This window comes from Pteropus alecto, unplaced genomic scaffold (genome assembly GCF_000325575.1).
Source record: "Pteropus alecto unplaced genomic scaffold, ASM32557v1 scaffold239, whole genome shotgun sequence".
NCBI lineage: Eukaryota > Metazoa > Chordata > Mammalia > Chiroptera > Pteropodidae > Pteropus > Pteropus alecto.
The window spans coordinates 1,451,863-1,475,198 of NW_006494613.1; the positions used below are offsets into that span (position 1 = coordinate 1,451,863).

The 23,336-nt window shown below is 32.6% G+C and overlaps 1 protein-coding gene across 3 annotated transcripts in view; it reads left to right on the top strand.

The window, feature by feature from the left end:
• The window catches only part of EIF2A (eukaryotic translation initiation factor 2A), a 35,333-nt gene extending 11,997 nt beyond the window's left edge, over positions 1 to 23,336 (top strand). For 2 of the 3 annotated variants that reach the window (XM_006926217.3, XM_015600177.2), the window contains 11 exons: positions 1,420 to 1,538; positions 2,511 to 2,610; positions 2,952 to 3,034; positions 5,655 to 5,728; positions 5,863 to 6,007; positions 6,189 to 6,305; positions 10,147 to 10,718; positions 14,066 to 14,179; positions 20,105 to 20,236; positions 21,204 to 21,269; positions 21,895 to 23,336. In XM_006926217.3, coding sequence (XP_006926279.1) covers positions 1,420 to 1,538; positions 2,511 to 2,610; positions 2,952 to 3,034; positions 5,655 to 5,728; positions 5,863 to 6,007; positions 6,189 to 6,305; positions 10,147 to 10,718; positions 14,066 to 14,179; positions 20,105 to 20,236; positions 21,204 to 21,269; positions 21,895 to 21,960 — 1,588 coding nt within the window. In that variant the 3' untranslated portion in view covers positions 21,961 to 23,336. The remainder of the gene's footprint in view (positions 1 to 1,419; positions 1,539 to 2,510; positions 2,611 to 2,951; positions 3,035 to 5,654; positions 5,729 to 5,862; positions 6,008 to 6,188; positions 6,306 to 10,146; positions 10,719 to 14,065; positions 14,180 to 20,104; positions 20,237 to 21,203; positions 21,270 to 21,894) is intronic. The other variant, XM_015600178.2, reaches the window with a different exon arrangement.

Genomic DNA, 23,336 nt, shown 5'->3' on the forward strand with positions numbered 1-23,336 from the left:
GAAATTTATCATCTAATGGGATATACAATACTTCCTTTAATTGTCTACTATCTTTTTGAGCTATTCTAGCTTAGAGTTTGTTGAGTAAGTCTGTTTTTACCTTGGCGCTATTATTAATTATTTTATATACTCATTCATATCCCCACTTGTCTTTCTATTGGATTCAACTCTGAATCCTTTTAATATGTCACCATATGTTGTGTCCATCTTTTTAATAGATATTTTCTATATGTGGTTCTAGCATTTATTTCCTTAAAGTTCTGTGGCCATAATGATATATAATGTTCCTGGGTGAAGAGAAACAGGTGGAGTGTATTGATTGTGGTCTTTACTGAGTTCATGATTAACTAAGAAACTATAAATGATTTTTCCTTGAATATGTGGTTTTTAAAAAATTAAAATAAACACTTTATTAAACTAATAATAACTATTTGAGATTATCAACAACAAAAAAGTTTCATGTAATTCTAAAATGTGTGTATTATAGTAAATTGTAAAAAATCACATGTGTGTGTTTTAACAATGTGCAGTAATCATTTATTCTTACCAATTTCTGCTTATCCTAACCCAGTGTCTTCAAACTTCAGTAGAACAAAGTAACTTTAAGCAAATTTCTGGAATAAGATGGAGTATTTTTTTTTTTTAATCCCAAAGAGAACATAATAGCAAGTCAGGCCAAACTGGTTTTAAAGCTTGGCTCTGGCATTTATCTGTAGTATGATCTTGGGCAAATCATCAAATTATTTAATTTTCTAAGCCCTCAGTTTCTCACCTTTTGTAAAATGCAGATGATAATACCCATCTTATACAACTGTTGTGAGGTGTAAATGAGAAAATGTATATAAAGTTGTTAGACCAGAACATGGTACATAGAAAGCATCCAAAAAAATAGAAACTGCTTTTATTAAATAATTGTAATTTTTGTCATTTTCATACCACAATAATTCTTATAGTTCTATCTTTTGGAGACTGCTTCTGAGATTATAATAGACATCAAAAGTCTCTTTGCTGATTTTCTCAGTTGCTACAGCTTCCATTTACTTAAATTTTATACTCTAGTTTCAGCACATCTGTTTTCTCTTTTGTTTGATATACCTCAGCTTGTCTGTAAGTTAGCTCTGTTCACTTAAAGGCCTGTTGTTTCCTTTTCAGCTGAAGGTGGAATCATCTGTTGTGTCTTGCTACTAATTCTATGTTATTTCTCAACACCAGCCTTATTTACGGGTCTTTTGGTAAAATGTACACTTTTTTCCGTTAAGGTGTTTATTGGATATTTTTTAAAACTAACCAAAAATTGATTTTTGTGAAAAATGAACTCTTAAGAGTCATCTGTATTTGAAAGGAAGTATGAATGTTTTGGGTAGTGCTTGCTATTATAAAACGTTATTCTGTTGCTGAAGTAATTTCTTTTGAAACCAGAATAAATGTTACCAATATCACTAACAAGGGACTACTGCACTCCTTCGACCTCCCAAAGGTAATTTGCCTTGAATTCTCGCCAAAAAACACTGTCCTGGCAATGTGGCAGCCTTACACTAGTAAGTACTTTTCAATTATAAAAATATTCTGACATAACCAATTCAATTCAGTGGGTAAAAAAAGAGAGTTTATAACTTTATAAGAAATTAATTAATCTTTATGATAGTAAGTAGTGTGTGAATATTTTTAATCAACAATAAATCTTGTATTCCCCAAATGTGATGTACTTTAAGTAATTTCAACGTATAGTAAGTTACTGAACAGATCCATCATAAGATAGAGGAAAAGAAAAGGCCAAAGGAAATTTTAGGAAGTAAACAACCGTTGGATAGAGATCTCAAAAATTAAGAATAGTAGTAACCTATAAAATGAAAAACATTTAGAATAATCATTATAAAGGAAGGAGGAAGTACAGTAGATACAACTTTAAGAAATATATATGATATGACAAAGAATAGGAAATGGTGCCATTTTCTAACACATTTAGAGATATAATAATATGTTAAGTGAACATTTTATAAAGCTGTGCTTCATAAATGAGTAATAAAACATTGAGAATTGGTATAAGAGTTTATTTTAAAAAACATTTTTGAATTATGTGTGGATATTGATGGGTAAATATGTGATCATAGTTCCTTATTGGGTTATAAACCTGGGTTTCTTCTTTCAAGAGGCGTAGACTCTAAGGAATCTTATAACTATTTTTGTGTATGTGACTTATAGACAAAAGCTTTCATAGTAAGACAATTTAATTCATTTAATAGCAAACCATGTCAAACTTAATAAACAAGAAATCTCTTAAATATTCTTAACTCATTTCAGAAATGCTGAACTTTTGCTCATACAGCTATCATATTGTCATGGTTTTAGAAATGGACGATTAAATCCACAATTAAAGCTAGTGAGGAAAGTTGATTTCAAGCAACTCTCTTACTTCCTCTTTATAATCTTGTTCAAATTTTTTCTGAGAATGAAATTTTTTATACTAGTGTTAAGAGTCAGTTACTGCAAACATATTGTTTTTATTGCAGCTTCTAAAGATGGCACAGCTGGGATTCCTAACCTACAACTTTATGATATGAAAACTGGGACATGTTTGAAGTCTTTCATCCAGAAAAAAATGCAAAATTGGTAAGTAAATGCTTTAAAATACTAATTATTTATAAAATATTTCAATATCTTCATTGTATAATATTTCTTTGGTATTGGTTTAGAAAATATCTTATCAAACCAAAACCTACATCTTCAAGGATTTTCTATGTAAGAATGTAATACACTTGATTTTTATTTAGTCTTTGAATAAAAATGAACAATATTTTTGTATTACATATGGTGACTAAAACTATTAGTAACTGACATCATATTATAAATATTTTTCCTTAAATAGTAAGCAATATCATAAGTTTTAACGTGTTAGCATGTGATGTAACATTCTGTCTACATTTTTCTTATATTCTTTCTTTTCAACGTAGGTGTCCATCCTGGTCAGAAGATGAAACTGTTTGTGCTCGAAATGTTAACAATGAAGTTCACTTCTTTGAAAACAACAATTTAAGTATGGAAAGATTTATGATATTATTATTTACTATAAATACATAATAGTTTTTATTGCCTTATATGGCATCTTAGAGTTCTCCAAAATACCATTAATGTATTAATATTAATGTATTACTGTATATTAACATGTATACTATACATAGTATATATTATATGTTATATAATATATAACAATATGTACTATATATAATACATATTATATTAATATATAACATATATATTAATAATTATATAAATTCCACAAAGATATTCTTTTATAATAAGTTTTCTAATAGTTTCTATTAAATTAAGACATTTGAATACCTTTCTGAATTTATTTACTACTGAAAGTCTGTGATGCAAATTTTTTAAATGTTTCATTGTGTAGAATTTCAAACATAAAAGTAGACACCTAGTCCTAATAACCATCAACCCATTGCCAATTCTACTTCATCCATACATCTATTCATCTTCCATCTCTCTTATTCTGCTATAGCAAATCCTAGAGATCATATAATTTGACCTGTAAATATTTCAGTATATATCTCTGAAAGTTAGACCTCTTAATTTTTTTTTAACTTGGCCAAAAGACTATTATCAGAGATTATAAAATGCTGGTTTAGTGTTTAAATTTCTGATAATCGCAAATGTTATATATATTTTTTTAAACTCAGGATCCAAATAAGGTTCCTCACATTGCAAGTGACTGATATATCTCTTAAGTTTCTTTTAGCTATAAGTTCCCACCCCATCTTTTTTTTCCCTTGCAGTTTATTATGTAAACAAGGTTACTTGTCTGGTGTATTTTCCCACAATTTGAATTTGGCTGTTGTATCCCATCCTATAATTTAACATGTGCATCTATCTCCTTTAAGTAGCTAATTTGGATCTAGAGTTGGTCAGCTTCAGGTTCTTTTTTTTTGAGAAAATGACTACATTATAAGGCAGTATTCAGTTCTTTTATCAAGAAGCACATACTGTCTTAGTGTCTTTAATTTTGTAAGATTAGGTGACATTAATGTTCAATGCCTAGATCCATTATTTCATGAGTGGTTGCAAATTGGTGATACTCTGATTACCCTCCTCTCTTTTCATTTATTAGCTGTACTACTTCTGTAAAGAAATTCCCCCGTCTACTATTTGGTTACCTAGTGGTGCCATTTACATAAGAAAGGCAGGATAAATATTCTTTCCTTTTATCACTTTTAATATAATGAGTTCTTTCTCTAGCAATCTTTACGGCAACCAATTAGTTTCCTTAGTTCCCACCCCCATCCTTATGAGCTATGAATTGAAGGATATGTGATGTGTCAATCCATTGCAGTTATTATTGATCTTCAAATTATCCCATCCTTGGTCAATTAGTCTTTAATGACTTTTTTGCTATATGGTAAGACAAGGAGTTCTAGGATTATCATATATATTTTCTATATTACCTAGAATCAGCCAATTCTTCATGATACTCTGGTTTCTTTTAGTGGGAAATAGTATTTGGAGACCACAGTTTGGGTATAGGCGGTTCTTATTGCTACTGTGTTGATCATTGTTTCTAGGCCCTTTTTTCCTGTTTTTTTTTTAATCTTATATCTGTATTTCCTTTTGCTATTACCAGGAATTCTGGAATTCTGGGGTACCAGGGGTGATAGTTTGAGAATATCACATTCACATAATTATTCATTTGCTTTATTCCACATTAACCACACTATTCTTTGAATAGCAATACCAGCAGTAATACCAATAACTTGATTACTGAAAATAATTTTTTAAAAAGTTTTGCAGTTTCTTTTATCCTTAGACTATCCTATTAGTGACTGTACACTTTTGAATACATTAAAGTAGAATAGGAATTGGTAACTTGATTTACATGTACTAAAGATGGTACACAGGCTGATTTTGAGCGTTATTCACACAATCATTATAGCCATACACTTCATTTTCCCACTTTTGAGACTCATTACTACCCCATTAATTTGGATTCACTTGCATACTTATCTTACTTGCCTCTTCTTGAGCATGCTAAAAGAAGGGGATTGCCAGTTTGGCAATGTTGTATGCTACTTTTTACAGCTGTTGATCTCTGAATTTGAACAAAGAAAGAGGAATAGCTCTTGGTCCCATTAACTAGAGGAGCAGTATTGTTTATAACATGAGTTCTGACTGCCTGACAGAATTAGCATTCAATAAATATCAGCCATCGTTACTCTTGTTGTGATCATCATTATCATGTGATTAGTTACAGAATTTTCATATCCACATTCTACAGTTAGCAGGTCATCTTTTTCCTCAAATGAGCTCTAAAACTACTTTATTTCATAAGTTGAAGAGAAGAGAACTGACATTAATTGAATATCTACTATGGGCCAAGCACTGTGGTCTTAAAAATCAATCCCTGAGAGTTAGGCGTATAATCCTATTACTTGCCCAAAATCACACAACTAGAAATGACTGAGTAAGAATTCAAGTGTAGATCTGTCTGTTCAATGCCATGCTTTTTTCACTCTGTTGCTCTGCCTCACCTACATGAGATTACAATGAGAAGTATTAGTGTATAATTACATAAACCTTTTATAATGCATTCAGAATTAAACATATCACTGTTGCTTCTCTTATTAACCTAACACCATTTACTTTTTTTTTAGATACAATTGCAAATAAATTGCATTTGCAAAAAATTAATGATTTTATGTTATCACCTGGACCCCAACCATACAAGGTAATTGCTGTTTTTGTTCATGTGTAATATTTTGAGATTAAACCTTTTCTTAGTCTTTAGTGACTGTAAAACATGTTCCTCTTGGTTTATATGTTTCAAAAAATTAAATAATGATTTATGTTTGTGTATCTTAGGTGGCTGTCTATGTTCCAGGAAGTAAGGGTGCACCTTCATTTGTTAGGTTATATCAGTACCCCAACTTTGATGGACCTCATGCAGCTTTAGCCAATAAAAGTTTCTTTAAGGCTGATAAGGTTACAATGCTATGGAATAAAAAAGGTATGATAAATGTATTTTCTCATTTTGTTTATCACATATTGATTTAGACTTATAATCCTGTGTGTATAGAACAAAATGCTTATTTAATGAAAATTTATGAGTCTTACATTTTTTAATATTTTTTTTATCACCATTAGATTCATTTGTATATTAAATCTAATTAAAGTTTTTACTGTTCTAGCTACTGCTGTATTGGTAATAGCTAGTACAGATGTTGACAAGACAGGAGCTTCCTACTATGGGGAACAAACCCTGCACTACATTGCAACCAATGGAGAAAGTGCGGTAGTACAATTACGTGAGTATTTCAGCAATCTTCCTTTGATAAAAACAGTGATAATAAGAAATACTATGCCATAAAGATGATGTTATCTAAATTCTTGATCAAGTGATAAACTTCATATATTTTATAACCTTTAAGATAAAATTCCTTTTAATTAAGAAACTTAAATCATCTTTAAAAATACCTTATTTTGACAGAATCCAATTAGTTAATTTAGTTATGCTAACCCTTTATTAGGGAGCATGTTGAGTGAGGTAATTCCATTGTAGTAGCTCCTTTGGGTCTTATTTATTAGGAGAGTACATTGATTTATTCAATTTAGCACTATCTTTAGAACTGAAGAATGTTAGCACTTAATCTTTTATTTGGATGAGCTAAAGTAACTAAAATAATACACTTTTAAATTCAAGCAGCTCCCTAATTATTTCATTTTGAATTGAACATGTAAAAATAAGAAAACTTTCCTTACAAAAAACTATGTATTCCATTGAAGTCAGAAACAAAACAAGGATGATTCCCCTTTTCACTATTACTTAACATACTGAAAGACCTAGTCAGTATAACTGATCAAAGTGTATAGATTTAGGGAGGGGGAAAAATGGCGTAGATGATAGAGGCTCTGTTCATTTCTCTGGCAAACAAATCAAAGTTTTGACGAAACAAGGAGCAAATAGCAAGGAAAAATTGCCTGGGATCTAGATGAACAAGCCATATAACTAGGGAGAAATCTAAGAAATCACCCTGCAATGGCAGATGGTAGGACCAGGTGAAGACGCAAGGCTCCCTGTCCGGAGCAGCTGAATGGGACGGAGGAGGCAGCAGCAACAGCTGCAGATACCTCTTAAAGGAGCCGTGTCTGCAAGCAGATTTTTGCGGTGATGGAACTGCTTGCTCTGTGCACCAGTGCCGGTTCGACTACGCAGGGACTTACAAGGCAACATTGAGTTGTCTACGTGAGGGCTGCGGCAAGGCTTTCTTTCTTGCAGAAGTGCTGGCAGTATCCATTGTTCTTCTCTTGAGCCCTACTCCCTCCCAGTGCGTGGACTCAGTGCAGTCATAGCAGAGACACATTAAACTAGATAACAGAGGTTGCCCAGAAGATTCCCTAAAACTCTGCCTCCTCTCACTCGTGGCACCACCCAAGCCACATCAGGTGCTCCTTACTGAGCAGCGCCTAGATTCACACTGGTGGGAACTGGCCTCGGTTTCTGGTGTGGCCTTTTGAAGCAACTATAAGTATAGCATCTGTGGATTGCTTGCTAAATCTTAACAGGTGGCCCCAGAGAGGCACAGGCTGGGGCTAAATTTGGCCTGCAGCTGAACCCCTCTCAGGACTGTGCCACTGGACACCTAATACACAAAGTTGCACTAATAAGACCAAGAGACTTAGGAGCTTTGCTTAGTACATAGAAACAAACACAGAAAAGCAGCCAAAATGGGAAGGCAAGCAGAAACCATATGACGGAACAGAACAGAGATCCAGAAACAACGGAGTCAAGCAATCAAACAAATGCAGAGTTCAAAACACTGATTATAAAGATGCTCAATGAACTTATGGGAAGTGTGGATAAATTCAGTGAGAACTTCAACAAAGAAATAAAAAAAAAAAACATAAAAATGGAAGTGGAAATTATCAAAGGGAACCAGTCAGAAATGAACACATTATCTGAGGTAAAGAGTATATTGGAATCAATAGAATGAATGAAGAAGAGGATCGAACCACTGATATAGAGGATGAAGCAGCCCAGGACACCCAATCAGAATGGCAAGAGAAAAGAAGCTAAGACAATAATAATAATTTAAGGAGCCTATGGGATACAATTAAATGTAAAAACATGTGGTTAATAGGGGTACCTGAAGGGGAACAAGAAGTTGAAGAGCTATTTGAAGAAATAATGATGGAAAATTTCCCTTAGTGAAGGAAATAGACATAAAACCCTAGGAAGCTCAGAGTTTCAGAAAAGATGAACCCAAAGAGGGTTCATGCCCTCTTTAAAGGCCATAACAACTACACAGCAGTAGCTGATTGTTTCCATTAGAGACACCAAAACACATCATAATTGAAATGCCAAAAGTTAAATTCAAATAGAGAATCTTAAAAGCAGCAAGAGAAAAGCAATTAGTTACCTACAAGGGAGCATCCGTAAGACTGACAGCTGATTTCTCAAAAGAAACTATGCAGGACAGAAGGATTTGGCACAAAATATTCAACATGATGAAAACCCAGGATTTACGACCAAGAATTCTTTTTCTAGCAAAGCTGTCATTTAGAGTCAAAGGACAGATAAAGAGCTTCCCAGACAAAAAATAAGCTAAAGGAATTTATCAACATCAAGCCAGTAGTACAGGAAATGTTAGAGAGACTTCTTTAAGAAAAAACATGTATCAAAAACATGAATAAAGAATGATAATAACTACATATTTATCAACAAGTACCTCAAATGGAAAAGAATTAAGTGCTCCAGCCAAAAGATAGGGTGGCTAAATTGATAAGAAAATAAGACCCGTACATATGCTGCCTATGGGAGACTCACTTCATATGAAAAGATACACACAGACTAAAAGGAAAGGGATGGAAAAACATATTGCCTTGATGGACCTAGAAGGTATTATACTGAATGAATTTAGTCAGAGAAAGACAAATATCGAATGATTTCATGTACATGTGGAATCTAAAAAACAGTAACAAAAACGGAAGTGAACTCATAGATAGAGTTTTTTTAAGGGCTACTAAATGGGAGGGGGTTTGGGGGGATGGTGAAAAAGGGCAAAGGGATTAAGAAAGTACAAATGGATAGTTACAAAATAGACATGGAGATCTAAAGTGTAGCATAAGGAAAATAATAATGTAATAAAAGTGTAAGGGGGAAGAAGGGCGATCACTAGATTTAGCAGGGTGATCACTGTGGGTTATATATCTCTAGTCACTATGTTGTACAAGTGAAACTAATATATTATTGTATGCCAACTATAATTGAAAAAATTCATTGACTTGTACAATGTAAATACTAGCAACTAATTGTCAATTATATTTCAATAAAGCCAGAAAACAAAAACTATTGATAGTGTAAATTGGTACAACTTCTTTGAAGGACATTTTGATGGTATGTTATCAAGTAAATATGTGCACCTTTGAGCAGGCAGTTTCACTCCTACAGATGCAGAACACTCAGTAGCGTATATGCAGCAAGATTTATAATGGAATACAGTGCAACTGAAAAAGAATCAAGCTGATCTCTATGTGCTTGTATAGAAAAATCTCCAAGCCAGAGTATTAAATGAAACAGCAAAGGTTTAGAACTTTGGGGTTTTTTGTGTGTGTGTGTATGTGTTTAAGAGAGAGATGTTTAATTTCAACAAAAACATTCTGAGAGGATATGCAAGAAATATAACAGAGGGTTGCCTTTGTGCAGAGGGACTTATTCTCGTGGCATGTCTTTTTATATAGTTTATATTTTTATTACTGTGTGCATATATTACTACCTCTTTCAATAAAAACTAGTTTGTTAATAGTAACTTATGCTGTTACGAGCCCACATTGCCAAAATGTGAAAGAAGTTAAGATTCATATAAAATAATATTGAATGTTAATTCTAATCGAAAAGTAAAAATTAAAAAATAAATACCTTTAACACAAAAAAATTAAGGTTCATTAGAGGTTCTTAAATAAATTTATGATTACATATTTATCTCCATAATATATCATATAAATAATTTTAATCTACCATGAAATTTTTGGATTATTTTTGTGGTTATTTTTATTGTTTGTTATGTTTGAGTATTTTGTAATTATAATTTGTGCTAATAAATATTATATAATTCTTTTGCTAATTTAGGTTTTGTATTCTTTTTCTAGCAAAAAATGGCCCAATTTATGATGTAGTTTGGAATTCTAGTTCTACTGAGTTTTGTGCTGTTTATGGTTTTATGCCTGCCAAAGCAACAATTTTCAACTTGAAATGTGATCCTGTGTTTGACTTTGGAACTGGTCCTCGTAATGCAGCCTACTATAGCCCTCATGGGCATATATTAGTACTAGCTGGATTTGGAAATCTGAGGGGACAAATGGAAGTGTGGGATGTTAAAAACTACAAACTTATTTCAAAACCAGTGGCCTCCGATTCTACATATTTTGCTTGGTGCCCAGATGGCGAGCATATTCTGACAGCCACGTGTGCTCCCAGATTACGTGTTAATAATGGGTTTAAGATTTGGCATTATACTGGCTCTGTCTTGCACAAGTATGATGTGCCATCAAATGCAGAATTATGGCAGGTTTCTTGGCAGCCATTTTTAGATGGAATATTTCCAACAAAAACAATAACCTACCAAGCAGTTCCAAGTGATGTACCCAATGAAGAACCGAAAGCTGCAACAGCTTATAGACCCCCAGCTTTAAGAAATAAACCAAACACCAATTCTAAACTGGTAAGTACAGTTTTACTACTTTGGTAAGAAAAGGCTTTTCAGTGTGTGGAGTTCTCTGGATCTTTTTCACATGCATGTTCTTGTTACTTAGTACCTGATTAGAATATAAAGTCTAGGGTAGAATCCATGGAGAACCTGTTGCTGAAAATGGCGAGCAGCTCATATTGCTAGTTTACAAAATGGTTAATTTAAAACAAATCACATATTGCATCTCTGGGAAAGATAGAACTGAGTATGACATACTGGCATTGTAGCTTGTGGGCTCAAATTCAAATGCCTGTCAGGCTAGGTTGATAATGCAAGGCAATGGTGACCAGGAGAGAATGGTGAATGGGAGAGATCATGCCCTCTTTACAGGCCATAGCAACTGCACAACAGTAGTTGATTATTTCCATAGGAGATTTTAGGCCCAGCTTGCCAAAATACTTGCTTTTTCAAGACAAAACAAGTCTGGATGCTTATGTGAAATTTCTTAATTTCTAAAACACTCCTGCTCAAACAAAACACATTTGTTTTCCTCAAGCCATCAGTTTCCACCTCTGTTGTAAAGTTATGACCAGAGTATTGGTCAGATTCTTATCTGCTTTAAAATGTTGTAATTTCAGAGCTCAGGAGAAAGTTTAATAAATGACCTGAATTTCTGTGATGATGTTAAGGAATAAAGTTGCTCGATAAGTCTATTATTAGAAAAGTGATGGTATAATAGGCATAAACTGGGACTGTTCCAAGTAAACAAGATATATAGTTACTTAATTATTAGGCACTCAGGGAAGTAAATACTTTTTCAAAGAACAAATATTCTTATGCTTCCCTTGTGCCACTCCTAACCCTCTCAGAAACAAAAACAAAGGAACAACCTTTCCTCTTCCATAAAATGTAGCAATGGTCTCTAACTTTTTGACTTCATTGAAATGTTTAAACATTTTCATTGTATTGTTATTTTGCAAATATACATATAACATATTAAAAATTAAGCCCTATTTCCGATGATTGTATTAGATGAGAAAATAAAGTATATTGTAAGTCTTTATATTTGTCCTATATATATATATTGAGATTTTCCTTACCTAAGGTAAAATCAGAAGTAACTTTAACCTAGCCTGCTTTCTGAATCTGTGTAAGATAGCACAAGAGGAAGAAATTCTGAATTGGTGTATATTGTTATCCTCTAGCCATAAAACTAGTTTGTTTTGGTGGAGAGAGGTAGAGACATTAATATAGAAAGATAATAATTTGAAAATAATGATAAAACCAGGTAAGAACTTCTTAAAACCAACATTTTTTAACATTTAAGATTTCCACTAGGGATGGCTCCATAGTGTAGTGGTTAGCATGTCTGCTTCACACACAGAAGGTCCTGGGTTTGCACCCCAAGTAGAGCCATAGACCATACCCTGGGTGTGCCAGGCCCCGGGCGCACACCACAAGCACATGGAAGGAGACGCCTCGCCTTCAGAGATTCAGTTCTTAAGGGGAAACAGCAACATCCATAGGTCAGGAGTGGAAGTGGGGGGTGGGGAGGGGAATTAAAGAGGGGGGAAGAAAAAGATTTCCACTAAATTTCTGCTTTTGTATGTGACATGGTGGTTATACAATCCTAACAAATCGTTTTAGTCGAAGTAACCACTAATGAGATTTTTGTTTGTATCTAATTCCAGAAATTAGGTAAATGACAAAGAAAGTACTGTCAAGAAATACTAGAAACAAAGACATTCTAGTCTATGACTTCACAAAGGAGAGGAGTTACATAATAGAAGGGAGGAAAAAAGAAGGGGTTTTCCCTTTAAAGAGAAAAATTACTTTTTTTATAAGTAAAAATCCATATGTAAATTATACTTAAAGAAGTATTTCTTGGCTTTTCAGAAAACCTTCACTTTTATTATGTGTTTATCACAACAGTTCCATAATAATTGATATAATTGAAGAAACAAATTTTATTAATAAGGATGAACTTGTGTACAATGGTCACCTAGTACTAAAGCAAGAAAAACTTATGTTCTATAGTAGCAGTGGCTTTTGTTTTGTTTTGTTTTTTATAGAAAATGAAAGTCTGTACATGGCCATATGATGCCCATAGTATGGAAGAGATTTGTAACTCATCCTTTCTTACGTCATTTTTAATTGCTTTGCCATTTTTTGAAATTTTTTGGCTTTCAGCCAAAGCAAGGTACTATCGTGGAGCCCACTATGGAAAGAATTTTGATGTGTAATACAAATGTTCAGCAAATATTATATCTTAACTAATATTGTATGCAGTGGGCATAAAAAAGGTGAAAGAGGCTTGCACTCCAAATTTGTCTATTCTACAAATGTGAGTTCTTATATATTCCAGTTGCTTCAAGTAGGATATGTACACACATAGAACTTTGATGATCTCAAATAGTTAATGCAGCTGCTCAGATAAAGTCACTTTATGGTTTCTTATTTATTCCTCTGTATCTTAAATGTTTTAGCCCTGCCCATTTCCTCATAGTCGTTTTAAATACAACACAGATATGAGATCTGTGTTGTATTTGATGTGTTAAGTATAGGAGAATCTAAGACAGTTAACACTAACACAATAGCAAGATAGAATGAATCAATAAGTAGATAATTTGGGGGTTGAGGATGAGAACATTTGTGTTCTACTCATCAAATTTCGCTTATATAATACAGTGTTATCAATTATAGTCACCATGTTATACAGTAGATCCTCATTGATTCTGTACTTAATTCACCCTCTTTCTGTTGTAGAAAATTGATAGATGGTTATCCAATGATGGAAATGATTGTCTATTTTCGTTGAATAGTCTGACAAGTTAGTTTTTTGTAGGCCTCTTTATTGTGTTAATCCTGGATTTATAATTATGCAGTTAACCCTTCCTATTTGATGTTTTCTTACAGTCTGGTTTAGTTTTTCTATTTGCTTTTATTTTTAATTTTTTAACTTCCAAGTTTGCAAATTAAGATCTAGTGAATAATTCTTTGTGCAAAGAAAACAAATGAGGGAACAAGGTTTCGGTTGGCAGTAGTCAGATCCAAAAAGGTTGCAGAAAAAGCTATTTTTGGAGTCATGTGTCAGTAGTAGTACTAAGAAAAATATTGGCTAAACAAAACTAAAGTAAATTTTGCTGGCTTTTACTTGCCATTTCCCATTAGCTAATCGGAAGATCCTCATTAAGTCCATCCTGGCAGTTGGAGTGTACCCACTACTAATCTGAGTTTTGAAATATTCTTTGCCGGTGATCTTAAAATAAATTTGATTTAAAATAAGTTTATCCTATACTAGCAAAATTGTATAATTTGTTGTATATGTTTTTAAAAACATGGACTCTATTTCAAAATTGTTTATTTTACATTTTCCATAGCATGAGGAAGAACCACCTCAGAATATGAAACCACAACCAGGAAATGATAAGCCGTTATCAAAAACAGCCCTTAAAAATCAAAGGAAACATGAGGCTAAGAAAGCTGCAAAGCAGGTATTTGGGGCATTGATCTCTTCAAAACAGAACAAACAAAAGCTGTTAAATTAGCTTTAAGCCTTAAAGTTTTATAGTTCTGAAGACTTGACTGATAATGTTATAAAATGTAGTTGGAGTTAGACTTTGTCAGAATGTCTTTGTTTTGTGTTTGCTTATGGATTTTTAAGTATTTCCTATGTGTATCATAAGGAATCAAGGAAACTGGATCTGACCTTAAAACCTGAAACCCTAATGGGATTATGATGTATGTTACTTGCTGTAGACCTTTTTAATGGAGACTTCGTGAAATGGTATAGTTTGCTTTATAGAAAACTTGTGTTTGTTAAAAGAGATCAGAAACTACATGACTGTAAAGTCATTTTATCAATCAATATTATGTTACTATAGGAAATTATTCAATTTGGAATCTAAACACCAAAAGTACCCAACAATGTAGTTGATCTAAAATGGTATTTTACATAATTTTTGTAGTTGACAAACCACATCATTATAATTGACAAATTGTATGGCTTATATAGTGATAGTGAGATCAGCTGGACTGAGACTATCTGGTTAGTGAAGCCATGGTGACTACATATTTGAGAATCAAGCAATGCTATCTTGCTGGTAATGCTTGAATTTTGACTGTTCTAGCTTGCTTATGTGTTTCGGTAAGCAAGTAATTGTTTTAACGTATAGAATTGCATATGCAAACATATTCTACTAAAAATCTGGGCTTAAAATATCAGCATATTCTTTTGTAGTTAATATAGTTTATCTCCAGAAATATCTTTAAATAGCTTTAAATATCACTGAAATACAAAGGATAATACAAAAATACTATGAGAAATTATACAACACCAAATTTGATAATCTTGGAAAAAATGGACAAGTTCTTAGAAACATACAGTCTTCTTAGACTGAATCAAGAAGAACTGGAAAATCTAAATAGACCGATCAGTAGTATGGAAATGGAAACGATCATCAAAAACCTACGAAAAAGTAAAAGTCCAGGACCAGATGGCTTCACCAGCAAATTCTACTAAACATTCAAAGAAAATTTAATTACCTACTCTCCTCAAACTCTTCCAAAAAAATCGAAGAAGAAGCAATACTTCCTAACTCATTTTATGAGGCCATTATGACTCTGATACCAAAACCTGGTAAAGATAACACAAAAAATGAAAACTATAGACCCATATCTCATGAACACAGATGCAAAAATCCTAAATAAAATGCTAACAAATTGAATACAACAACACATTCAAAAGATTATACACATGATCAAGTGGGCTTCATCCCAGGGGCACAGGGATGGTTCAACATATGCAAATAAATTAATATGGTATACCATATAAATAAAGACTAAAAATAGGATCAAGTCCAATAGATGCAGAAAAAACGTTTGACAAGATACAACATCCATTTATGATTAAAACACTTAATAAAATGGGTATAGAAGGAAAGTACCTCAACATAATAAAGGCCATATATGACAAATCCTCAGCTTACTTAATGGTGAAAAACTAAAAACCTTCCCTCTAAGATCAGAAACTGGACAAGGCTGTTGGCTACCACCTCTGTTATTCAATATAGTATTGAAAGTCCTAGCTAGACCAGTCAGGCAAGAGAAATAAATGAAAAGCAGTCAAATAGGGAATGAATTGTTACTTTTTGCAGATAACATGATTCTTTGTATAGAAAACCCTAAAGACTGTACTAAAAAACTATTAGAAATAATAAATACAGTAAAGTTTCAAGATACAAAATCAATGTTCAAAAATCCATGAATTTTCAGAAAAAGAAATGAAAAAAAAAAATTCCTTTTGCAATTGCTGCAAAAAAAGAATAAAATACCTAAGAATAAACCTAACAAAACATGTGAAGGACCTATACAGTGAAAACTATAAGACATTTTTAAAAGAAATTGAAGATACACAAAGAAACGGGAAGATCTTCCTTGTTCTTGCATTGGAAGAATCAACTGAGTTTATGACCTTATTACCTAAAGCATTATACAGATTTAATGCCATCCCCATCAAAATCCCACTGGCATTTTTTAAAGAAATAGAACAAAAGCCATCAAATTTGTGTAGAAGCACAAAAGACCGGGAACAGCCAAAGCCATCCTGAGAAAAAAGAACAAGGCCGAAGGTATCACTGCCTGATTTCAACTATACTACAAAGCAAAAATAATTGAAACAGCATGGTATAGGCAGAAAAATAGAAACACAAACCAATGGAACAGATTTGAGGGTCTAGAAGTAAACCAATGTTTATATGGGCAAATAATTTTCACCAAAGCCCAAACCATACAATGGAAAAAGGAAAGTCTCTTCAATAAATGGTGCTGGGAAAACTGGAAAGCCACCTGCAAAAGAATGCAACTAGACTGTTGTCTATCACTACACACCAAAATTAACTCAAAATGGATTAAGGAACTAGATATAAGACCTGTAACAATAAATTGCATACAAGAAAACATAAGAACTAAACTCAAGGACCTTGGACTTAAAGAGGATTTTATGAATTTGACCTCAAAGGCAAGGGAAGTAAAAGCAAAAATAAATGAATGGGACTAACCAAACTAAAAAGCTTCTGCACAACAAAAGATACCATCAACAAGGCAAAGAAAGAACCATCCAAATGGGAGAATATATTTGCAAACAACACCTCCGATAGGGACTACTATCCAAAATATATAAAGAACCAATACAACTCAACAATAAAAAAAAAAAATCTAATTAAAAAGTGGACAGAGGACCCGAACAGTCACTTCTCCCAAGAAGACAATAAAGTGGCCAACAGATATATGAAAGGCTGCTCAGCTTCACCTGCTATTAGGGAAATGCAAATCAAAACTACAAAGAGATACCACCTCATACCTGTTAGAATGGCCATCATCAACAGGACAAGTAATAAAAAAGTGTTGGAGAGGTTGTGAGCCAAAACGAATCCTAATGCACAGCTGGTGGGACTGCAAATTGGAGGTTCCTCAAAAAACTAAGAATTGATCTACCATGTGATCCAGCAATCTCTCTACTGGGTATTCACCCCTAAGACTTGAAAACCCATGTCCGAAAAGATACTTGCACACCAATGTTCATAGCAGCATTATGCATGGTGGCCAGGACATGGAAGCAACCAAAATGTCCTACGATAGATGATGGGATAAAAAGATCTGGTACATATATGTAATGGAATATTAGCCATAAGAAAAGATAAAATACCGTCATTTGCGACAACATCGATAGATCTTGAGATAATCATGCTACAAGCAAAATAAGGCAGACAGAAAAGTTGAAAACCATACGATTTCACTCATGTGGGATATAAAACTGAAAGCAACAAACATGACAAACAGAGACTCATGGACATGGACTGTGGGTTAGTGGTTACCAGAGGGAAGGTAGATAGGGGTAAAAGGGATCTAATATTTGGCGGAATGAAATCTAACTTTTGGTGGTGAACACACAATGCAATATATATACGACATACTGTTGAATTGTGCACTTGAAACTTATTTGATTTTATTAACGTCACCCAATAATTTTTAATTCAAAAATTAAATAAAGTCTAAATCAGGGATAAAAAAAATTTAGACTTTCCTAAAGAGAACCCTCATTCTTCTTTTGAAAAAACAATCAGTGCTATTAATGTAAAACATAATAATTACAAAAACACCCCCCACTTCACCCCACCCCACCCCATCCCACACACCCAGAAATCACCCACATGTATTATTTTCTAAAGATGACACTACTAATCTATCGTTTATGGAGTTGCGCTTTGCATGTTTTCCCAGTGATGGCAAAAGTTTTCTACTTGGAAGAGAATCCTTTCAGTATTCATTTTGAGATGAATACTGGGCCGGAGTTAGTAAAAGTTATGGCTGTGCTGTAGAACAACAGTAAATGGTCTGTGACAGTATCTCTCTCTGACCATACTTTCTCAGCCCTGACTCCTAATTAAGTAACCAAAGGAGTCAGAGGTATGTAATCTGAGTACTGGTGATGGTTTTATAAGCTTGTCTTATAAGCTTATAGACTGTACCAAAAAGAATTGAAACTAAAAATTCAAACTTACAGTGTATGTTTCCTTTCTCAGAATGACCAGAATTTAAGTATAATAATGCAGATATTTTAACTTATTCTTGGCTATTTAAAATATAATAGAAAATTAAATTTCATATTTTACTTTAATAGTTTTTTACGTTTATGACATTAACCTTTCTAGTAGAAAAGTATTCTCAACTCCTTACAAACAATTAAATTTAAAAAATTTTTCTCTGATGTCGGAAGTGAATTTTGATAGGCAAACTATCTCTTCTTTTATCCACTCTTCTTTAATTTTTTTATTATGAAAAACACCAAACTGCATGTTATTAGAACTTACAGTCTCCCTAAGAGTAGAAACAAAATCGTTTCTTTCTGAATACTCTGTTAAAGTGCTTAGTATTATATTTGCACATAGATAGTAACAAATTTACATTTGTTGTGTTGGAGTGTACAACAAAAGTACAGCCAACATGACTTTAAAAAGTGAAAGTGATTCTTAATTTTGTCCTGTCTAAAAACTCTCAGATAGACATTTTTAGATTTAGAGATTTAGAAGTGATATCTTTTCCATTTCCCACTCTGGGATGCTTTGGAAATTCAGAGTATTTCATGCAGAACTCTGAGTAAGAGGTTTTGAATTCTTGGGGTTCTATGTATTCCACTGGGAACTCTATGAAGAAGTAGAAACCCTACCTTGAAGCCAATAAAGACTTAAATAACTTTTCCCTCCTCTTGTCAAAACATACATCTTGTCATAATTACAAAAGGAGAGCTTTTTTTTTTTTTTTGCTCTTTAATTTATTTAGCATGTGCAATAAAGCACATATTATGTTGGGGGCACAAGTAGAAGAGTGAACAAGGAAACCTCAGGTACAGTCTAATGGGGAATAGTTGCAATAGAGATACATACCACATGTGCGACTAATCTGATCACTTGGGAGATGGAGAATTTGCTAGGAAGCCTAAGGATAAAGTAGGGTCAGTGAGATGACCTGAAGGTGGAGAATTTGCTAGGAGGCCTAAGGATAAAGTAGGGTCAGTGAGATGACCTGAAGGTGCTCTAGGCAAAAAGAACAGTAAACAAGAGAGGGAAATGCAAAGGCTGGAAAACAAGAGTTCGCATCTCCTTAGGGGAAATAAAAATGGTTCAGAATCAGTGGTTCCTTGGTTAGGAGGGATGAGCCTTGAAAGGTCATCAGAGGTCAGATCACATTGGGAGTTATTAATATAGTATCTCTTTCAAGGGGAAAAAGTTTTCCATGGCACTTTGTTGCAGTGCTGAATTGATCTGATTATAAATAAAGCTCTATAGGATTTATCCTGTAGCATTATCTATTATACATACTCGATCATACATACTCATTATACTTTTAGAGGACATCACAAGAGTAAACTTCAAATACCTTAATAAGAAAAGCCCTCTTACATTTCCAAAACATCCATATAGTGGCATCTCACAAAATATCCAGAAATTTTGAATGCTTGTTGGCTGATACAGAAACCTGGTTTTCTCTAGTAGGTTATTTTATTTCTTTTCATTTGTCATTTTATTATGTTACTAACATAATAAATATTTTAAAAATCTTATTGTTATGTTACTTTAAATTCTAGGTCTAGCACAGTGTTCCCTATGACAATTACATAGTAAAAATCTTTTGGGTATATCATTATACTGTGATTTTTTTTAAGCTGCATTGTACTTATTATTGGACAACGTAGCATACATTATGAAACCTTCAGTTCAGATCCTATCTTTATGTAAAATGTAGTAGAAAAGATAGACTCACATTTTGGTTTCTGCATTTTATATACCCAGGCCATTTTGGTTGAAATACTTTAGTGTTTTCATTTTAGAAAATTGAATTTTTGAAAATATTTCCTGTAGGAAGCAAGAGGTGACAAGAGCCCACCAAATTTGGCACCTACTCCTGCCGCACAGAGCTCAGCAAGAAATACTCTCTCTCAGTCAATTTCTGGAAACCCTGAGGTGGACAAAAAAATCAAGAACCTAAAGAAGGTGAGAAATTTAAATGAAAATCAGATGTATTATTGAAAGAACTACATGGGAATTATATAATGAAAGTAATATTTAGTTGCCCAAAAACAGACATCTTAAGAAGTTTGTCACATTTCTCATTGCTTTCTCACTCTGAAATGCTGTAACTGAGGAATGGCGCAGATTTAAATTCTATTCACAAATGTTTAATGACTACTAGTCTTTTTATTGATTTTTGGACTAGTAAGAAATAATATACAGAAATATGCTGAACACTTTTATACTCCGTATTTAATTAGACACTTGTGAGATAGATAAGAACAGATCTTTACCCCAGTTTCAAAGATGAGGAAACATAGACAAAAGAAGTTTATTAACTTGTCAAAGTACAACAAGTTTGTGGAAGTAAAACTAGGTATCCAGAGCCCTTCTCAGGCTGCACTATGAAGTTTCTTTTAAAGCCAAAAATATCAGTACAGTAAGGTGTTAAAATAAATGGTGAAATTGGTGATATATTTACATACATACATTAAAAGCTTGGAAAATATTTCACTAAATCCCATATTGGTTTTTTTTTCAGAGTCAGAGCATATTTATTTATTTTTAATTTTTCAGTTACAGTTGACATTCAATATTATAGTTTCGGGTGTACAGCATAATGATTAGACATTTATATAACTTACAAAGTGGTCCCCCTAATAAGTCCATTACCCACCTGGTACCATACACAGTTATCACAGTATTGTTAACTATGTTCCTTATGCTGTACTTTACATCCACCCATACTCTTCACGTCTAATTTTACATTTACTTTTAAAAAGTAGTTTACCTTAGCATTTTAACAGACTATTCCTGATATAAATGTTAGATAATTGATTCTCCTTATTCAGGTTTCACATTCATATGATGTCGTTAATAAGAAAATTTTCACTCTAAAATAACTTATTCTTTCTTCCTCTTTTTTTTCTCATGTGTTTGATGTTTGCAGAAACTGAAAGCAATTGAACAACTGAAAGAACAAGCAGCAGCTGGAAAACAACTAGAAAAAAATCAGGTCTTTTCTGCATTTTTGATTTGGGCTCATAGTCACTACTATCCTTCCTCTTTTTATTATAAGCAATTGTATAATTGGGTAAAAGAGCACATAGAATTAAAAACTTCTTTTGAAAACCATATGCCATATATTTTTTAATATATTTTTAAATATATGGCATATGGTTTTCAAAAGGATGGGGGAGACATGATGTAAATCATGGTGAATGAGAAAGTTACTATTTCTAACAGGCATGTTAACGCTATTGCTCCTGAAAATAAAGGCAATTTATTATGTTAGACAAATATAAGAGTTTCTTCCTTTCTATATCTCAGGCTGCACTGTCCTATTTGCCCCTTTCCTTCCTCCTTTCCTCAATACTCTTAAGCCCAAGTATAGAATGGAAAATTTACTAGACCTAAAGGAATGCAGTAAGACAGCTTCTGTCCTTTGCCCCTTGATTCATACCAGATAACAAATTAGAACTTGTTTTTAGTCTATATTTTTACCATTTTATCTGTTTACCAGTGGATCTGGTAAAGTGTCAGAAATACTCTCTAAATTTTTCTTCTTTGCTATTTTGGCTATAGATCCAATAATTATTTTATTTCCTATTTAATAACTTTGTTGTTTTTAACTTTTCTAGTTGGAGAAAATTCAAAAAGAGAAAGTCCTCCTCCAGGAGCTGGAAGATTTGGAATTGGATATTTAAAGGTTCATGGAAAGCAAGTTGGTTGTCAGAAATTAGTGCAAACACATCTTCTGTTAAGCTCATTGATATATATGGAATATTATATGTCCACATTTAATGTTCATTTATAATTTTAATCATTCAAAATACTACATCTGTTCGAAATTATTTAATAATGCCTATTAAATTGATTTTTGCTTCCTGCATCCTCTATCATGTCAACATATGATATAAAAAAGTGAATTTTCTAGCTAAGCTTGACCGATTGAAAGACAGATGTCATCGTTTTTTTTAGTAGGAGATAGTATTTACCATATAAATAAAGACCTTTCAAATTTAATCAATTTTGACTTTGTTATAAGTTTCTCAAGAAGTCCTTTATTAATTTACAAAGCAAGTTTGGGAAAATTGTCCTTTAAATATATAATATGGCTTTCTTGATCCTAAAATATCAAAACTCTAAAGAAATCTTTAAAAATCAGATTGTAGTAAAATATGTTAAATTGTTTATATTGTTTGTATTATTTGAAGTAAAGTTTGCTTAGTTCTAAAGTATAGACTTTAAAAATAGAAAATACTAAAATATTTTATTTTGATATTTCAAATAATAAATGTAGTAATCTAAGGGTGAGGTAAATATTTTCTAAACATAAACTATGATTGTTTTGGTTGTCTTTTCACATGACCGAAAAAAGATGTAATGATAATCCAAGATACTTGACTATCAAAACTAATTTATATTTGGTTTGGGAGTCTGTTAACGATTAATTTTTTTCATCAGGTTTACATTTGAAATTATTATTTCATTTGCATTGATACAGGTTTTTATTTCCCAAAACCTGATAGGTAAAAGAAAATAATCTAGAAACACTTTGAGAGAGACATATAAACAGATAACTGAGTTTACTGATGCCTCAAAGTATAAGATTTGGTAAAGACCTAATGCATTAACATTGAGTGGTATTTTAAATGTTTTGCGTGTGGATTGTGTGTGCATGCATACTCATGTCCATATAATTGCTTTCAACATTAATTTATTTCTGCTAATAGAAACTGATGCAGAGAAATTACTTTTACAATATATTTTTTAAATTGTTTTTCTAATAAACTGTTAAATAATGCATCCTGAGACAGCGTAATTTTTTTTTTGGCTTAGCAGTTTAACAGTTTTTTAAATTAATTACTATTTATGACAGTTTACAATCGACTTATTAATCATTTTAAAATGTTTATCAGAGGCAGTATCATTGAACTTTTTGTTTTAGTCAGATGCTTTTTAATTGTTCAAGGATGATTGTTCCTACCAAAATTCTTAGACTTTTTTGTTTTAGAAGTTTTTTTTGTATCTGTAATGATTTAATCTATTTAATTCTCTATAAATTTCTGAGCACACTGAA